Source organism: Neophocaena asiaeorientalis, unplaced genomic scaffold (assembly GCF_003031525.2).
Source record: "Neophocaena asiaeorientalis asiaeorientalis breed wild unplaced genomic scaffold, Neophocaena_asiaeorientalis_V1.1 scaffold204, whole genome shotgun sequence".
In the NCBI taxonomy this organism is placed as follows: Eukaryota; Metazoa; Chordata; class Mammalia; order Artiodactyla; family Phocoenidae; genus Neophocaena; species Neophocaena asiaeorientalis.
This window is the reverse complement of record NW_020173922.1, coordinates 7368432-7374421: the sequence shown is the minus strand read 5'-3', so window position 1 is coordinate 7374421 and position 5990 is coordinate 7368432. Positions and strand designations below refer to the sequence as shown.

General features: G+C 50.8%; 1 protein-coding gene across 4 annotated transcripts in view; it reads right to left on the bottom strand.

The window, feature by feature from the left end:
• The window catches only part of ARHGAP26 (Rho GTPase activating protein 26), a 469933-nt gene extending 465619 nt beyond the window's left edge, over positions 1–4314 (bottom strand). For 2 of the 4 annotated variants that reach the window (XR_003004075.1, XM_024752249.1), the window contains exon 1: positions 3793–4314. Coding sequence is in view for 3 of the 4 variants with exons in the window: in XM_024752249.1 (XP_024608017.1) it covers positions 3793–3946 (154 nt within the window). In the remaining variant the exon portion in view is untranslated. The remainder of the gene's footprint in view (positions 1–3792) is intronic. The other 2 variants (XM_024752250.1, XM_024752252.1) reach the window with 1 other exon arrangement.
• Between the last annotated feature and the right edge of the window lie 1676 nt (positions 4315–5990).

Below are 5990 nucleotides of genomic sequence, written 5' to 3'. Positions count from 1 at the left end.
AGGGGGGGGGTAGAGGGGTTAATCTAGCAAGAAGATGGAAAATTTAAGCTATCAGAATATTAGGAACAACAGAGATGTTGAGAGACTTTTTATTTTTTGTCTTTAACTTGTGGGGCTTTTTTGTCATAACCATGACTTTATACAAATAGGATTACCAGGCTTCTTCCCACCAGTGGTTAATACATACACAACTGTGTAAGTTACCAACAACTGGCGTGAAGAAGGCATGGGCCTAACTCCTTGCATCCACATCAAAAAACTGTTCATTTGGATGGACAATTCTGCTCTTAGTGACTCTTGCTCCAAGTCTTGACAACCCTGAATGCTGGAAGATCATAACAGCTATCATTAATTGAGCAATGCTATGCACCAGGCTTCAAGCTAAGTGCTTTCTTTACATGCACTGTTTCATTTTGTGCTCACAGCAACCCTAGGAGGTCAGAGTGGCTACTCCCATTTTACACAGGAGGAGCTCAGGCTTAGTGACTCACCCAGAGTCAATCAGTAGGTGATGGTGTCAAGAATGAAACACAGAAAATCCTAAAACTCTTAATTCTACGAGTCTGAACTTCATCCCCCGCCTCTATCATCTTTACAGAAAGAAAAAAGGACTAAAACACACAGAATCCTCTTGACTGAGACACAGATTAATCAAGTCGAGGAAAGAGTGCCCACAGAAAAGGCCTGGACAAATCAGCACAGAAAAAAGTGACTCGGAGTCACCACATCAAACAAGAACTTTCTCCAAAAGCAGGATTTTTCGAAATGTAGGTCCCAAATTATTTTATTGCTTATCTTCCATGTGTCCAGCCCAGAGGTTTGAACTCCAGGGAAAGACTTCAAGGAGTTCATTTGTTTATCAGATTATCAAGGGGAATCAAGAGACAAACCTACAGTCTTGCTTCAGAGTTAAGTGCACAGGCTCTGGAATCAGACAACTTAATTGCTGTGACGCCTTGGGCAGGTTACTAATCTCTCTGAGCTTCAGTTTCCTCCTTCATAAAGGGGAAGTAGCAAGAATAATGATCTAGCTGAACTTCAGCAATCCCAGTTTTATTGTCTCAGATTAACACACAATGGAAACCTTACCCCAAAGATCTGTGAAAATTAATTACAAAATAAAATCATAAAATTTTAGAGCTGGAAAAGCCTATAAATCATCTAAACCAGTGTTACTTACACAATTACGTATTTATTTTTACGTATGTATTTTTTAAAACACTGGCTTTACATTTACAGTAGTGATAAAGATGATCCAAAGAAAATGAATACACAAACACTAATATAGTAATATACAATGCAAGAAGCACCTAATGACGACACAATGCCCAAAGTCTGGTAAATAGTAATCACCTGCACCCTTTTTAAGAGGTCACATGACCTGTTCAAGCACTAGTAAGAAGAGTATAGTTAGAAACAGAGCTGGATATTAAGAGATTAGAACACCTAGTTCTCCCCCAAGTTACAGAGCTGGTCCATTCCACTAGCCAATTTGAAGAACTCTTTTAATTTTATCACTACACTGTTTCCTCCTACCCAAAGAATTCTTACATGCCCTCCCCACCCCCCAAAAGAACAGCAGCAGGCAAATAAACTGCCAGTCACACAAAGGCATCCTCCTCAGACTCAAGGCTGAGATACAAAATGCAAGTCCAGGTTCCAACAGGCTTGGTCCAGGGGGTCCATTCTGGGCAAGAGGGATGGGGCAGAATTAAGAGCACAGCATCAGCAGGAACTCCAGCTCTGGCTCAGACCATGTGGAGGCTCAAAAACCACCCTGCCGTTAGAGCAGGGTGGCTCTGCGCTAGTGATTTCTCCAAGTCTGTTTTCTCATTTGTAAAATGAGTAACAGTACATGAGATAATTTGTGGCTGAAGCAGTGCCTGGCATGGAGTAAGTCTTTACAACCACAGGGGCAGCAGAACTGTCACTACTACTTCAGTGCCTGGGGCAATATCTAACACACAGAAAACACTCTAAATGTTTGCTGAATAAAGCAGAGGCCCAGTTAAAGCCAGCCTGAGAGTCACTCAAAATTCATGGGCCCGGGGCTTCCCTGGTGGCGCAGTGGTTGAGAGTCCGCCTGCCGATGCAGGGGACACGGGTTCATGCCCCGGTCCAGGAAGATCCCACATGCTGCGGAGCGGCTGAGCCCATGAGCCATGGCCGCTGAGCCTGCGCGTCCGGAGCCCGTGCTCCACAACGGGAGAGGCCCGCGTACCGCAAAAAAAAATTTTTTTTTTAAAAATTCATGGGCCCAACCTATAAGTGGGCCCCTAACTTACTCCAAACCAGGGTCACATATTCCCTGAACCAACGATGGTCCTGGTCATTGACAAAAGAAGAGTCTGTTCATATGCTTCAGGTCACAGCCTCCAGCAGAGACCCTGCCTCTGAGGAGCCTTATCACATCAAAGTTCCATGTTTATTTCACCCCAAAACACTGGCACTTGCTGCCCTGGGACTCCACTGTCTCCCTCTTCATTTTTAGAAGCAACAGGCTCACAAAATGACACCTCAGGCACTTGACTTTACATCTCCTTTATAGAGGCTTGGGGACAATTCTCACAGCTAGGGCCCCACTCTGCCAATGCAAGCTTTCTTAGCTGAAAGACACCACCTATTAAGAAATCCATCACAGAGAAAGGAAAAGTCAAAGACAATTCCACTGTCTGCCTTTTTTCCTGATTCTCAAAACTAAAAGATGGACCAAACTATTTTTAAATGGGTAGACTGAAAAGGCACCCAAAAAAAGATCTCAACAATCCAAGGCGCTCTTCCCTAGAGCACTCCTGTTTGGCCAGAAGGAGACATTCCCTGGCTCTGCAGAAGACAAGGCAAATCATACACAGAATGCAAAACTCATTTCTCCCCTGCCAAAGGGAAATTTGCAAAAATTGTTTTACAAAAGGTTTGAGGATCTATAAGGATGAGTTTAAACTTCTCCTTTCTGAATGAGGACCGAGGACATTCCTTCTCAGACTTTTGAGTTTTCAAGGATATTGGGAGAGGTAAAAAGGGGAGCGAGGGAGCGGGAGAGGGAGAGGATATGTTCGTTCTATTTTTAAACCCTCGCCCACAGTTTAGAGTAAAGGAACACTCTGATTCTGTACTCCCACCCTTATCACCTTCTGCTAAACACAAGAATCAGAACCTGCACACGTACGTGACCCTGATTCTAGATCTGGGAGGTACAGGCTGCCAGTACTCCAGAGAATCTCGAGCTGACCGACCATCCCACCCACCCCTTCTCTGGGCAGCAGCTGTGCCTTTCGGAGAACCCGGCGGCCCTGAGCAGGCTGGCGCTGCGCCCAGGGAGCGAAGAAGGCACAACCCACCTTTTTCCGAGGGGAGGCAGCGCCCCCTTGGCGGGGCCCACTCCATTCCCAAGGCTGGGCACCCAGGGGTGAGCAACTCTTCCCCAAGGGAGCGGGAGTCGTGGACGCGAAGGGGTTTCCCAGCAGGCTGCGGCGCACCAGGCACTCCAGTCCTACTCCCAGGACACCTGTGTGCCGCGCACACCCGCCGCGGCGCCCCAGAGCGCCACTCGCGCTCGGTCTCCTCCCAGCCACCCGGAACGCAAACGACCGGGCGACGGATCTTTTCCCTCACCGTCTTGTTGCTAGTTCGCCCATTTTACGTATCCTTCCCGCTCCACTACAAGCATCTACACCCGTCCCTCAGCGCCCGGGGGCAGAAAACCAGCCGGACACGCGACCCCCAGGGCTGAGCGCCTCCCGACGGCCCCTCCCGCCCCCGAACTCCGTCCCCGCCAGGCTCGGGGGCACTCACTCTTGAGCGCGCTGACGAGTGACTTCCCGTCCTTGATGAGCTCCTTGATGAATTTGTTGGTCTTGTCCAGCTCCGCTTCGTGTGACTTGAGCGTCTCTCGGAAGTGCGGGCTGTCGAGGCAGCAGTCGCTGAATTCGAGCGCGGGCAGCCCCATGGTGTCTGCGGCGCCCAGCCGGGGGGCGCGCCTCCCCCGGGGCCCCGGCGGCCCGCAGCCCCGAGCACGCACGCGGCGGGACCCCGGCCGGCACCCGCGACGGACGCCGGCTCCACAGGTGTGGCGCCGGCTAGCCCTGCGCGCGGTGTCCGCGGGCGCGCACGACTTCCGAACCGAGCCGGGACTCGAACGAAGGGCGGCTGCTCCGGCGGCGTGCAGCCGAGCGGCCGGGGAGCAGGAAGCGCAGAGACGGACCCGCAGCGGCGCCGGGAAGGGAACGAGAAGTCGAGCGAGTGCAGCCGCCTCCTCCCCGCCTCCTTCGCCTGTTCGCTCTCCAGCAGCCTCGAGCGCCCTCTCACAGCAGCCTGGGCCGCTCCGCCGGCGTTCGGGCCGCACTAACCTGCTAGCAATGACCTAATCCCAGCCAAGCCAATCAGACCTCCGGGCCTCCCGGGTACGCCCGGCCCTTCCGCGGCTATAACCCAATCAGCGGTGTCCGGAGGCGGGGCCTGGTCCAGGGGGCGGGACCCACGCCACTGCCTAGGTCCGCAGCACAAGCTCCGCCCGCACCCGCCCGCGCGGTGTTGCAGACCCGGAGACCCGAAGGTGAGCGCTGCGGCATGCCCCGTACCTTGCCCGCCCGCATCCGAGATGGTGCGTCTGAAGGTCTGGGGAGCGGAAGAGCCTAGATGTGCCGAACATGAAAAATCTGGGAATTTAGGGCTGCAGTCCCCCTCACACTTCAGGCAATCGAGCTTGCACTCAAAATGCAGCCCCCTGCCCCAGAGGAACCCCGAGCGCACCAAGCGACCACATCGCCCCTAGGAACAAGCTCCTTCTTCCAGTAGAGCAGAAAATATTTTCATCTTAAAAATTACCAGCTCTTCTTGCCTGCAGTCTTCCCGCCCCCTACAGTCCGGCCCCTTCACGGCCACTCCTACTCAAAACCCGCCCACGGCTGCTCTCAGCCGAAGGATCTAACATCCTTACGAGAATTTCAGCCGCCTGTTGTTTCACTGCTGGGCACCTAACACAATTTTACATAATTACCTCCACTGCCTGTCGTCCTTTGCTGCATCGTGAGCTTCAAGAACACGAGCCACCGCAGTTTTCTTGTGCGCTGCCGCATCCCTAACACCTAGAACAGTGGCCGGCATCTAATAACAGATATAACAGATATTGAGCGCTTACCGTGTGCTATGGCGATTGATAAATATTTGTGGAATAAATGAATGGATCCTTTCCCCTCCTACCCCACCCCACCCCCAATGCGTTGCCCTGTAGCCCTTTGGTTCCACCACAAGTATCAATCCAGGCAGCTCACGCACTGCACTTGCCAGGCTGGATCCCACAGTGTCTAGTGCTGAACTATGAACTCCTAGAAGATAGGGACTGTCTTGGAATAAAATATTTGTATGTCTAGGAACTAGCAGCCCTCCAGTCAGGTGGTTTTGTGTGGTGGAGCGGGGGGGGGGGTTGTTGCTGTTGTTTTTCACATAGGTCTGCTATGTTTAGGCACTAGGCTAGGTGCTAGAGATGCAAAGATGAATAACACAGAATAAACCTGACGGCTACTGGTTAGTGGGAGAGACAAGCGACAAGCAATAGCAATGCTGCATGGTAAGTTAGGATAGAAGGCCTGGGTGCTCAGGAACGTGGAGAAGGGATTGCTAACTCAGGGAGCCAGAGAAGGCACTGATGTCGAGGTACTGATTTATTAAATGCATAAATGAATGAATGTGATCTATTTGCCAGTTGCAGCTACAAATTCAGACTTGATAGCAGGCCCAAACAGCTATCAGATGGATAATTAAAACCCTGAAAATAGTTGTTCCTCACCTGCCAAGAATGAGAAAGATGTGGAATGGAAATCCCATGAAACTGAATCTGTTTAATGCAATATCTTGAGCACTTAAACGTAGGTGTTCTGACTCTTAAATGATACATAACAAATCACACCCAAACTTAATGGATTAAAACAACTATGATCTCTTTATTTTCTCTCATAATCTCTGTGGGTCAGGAATTTGGGAGAGAGCTTGGC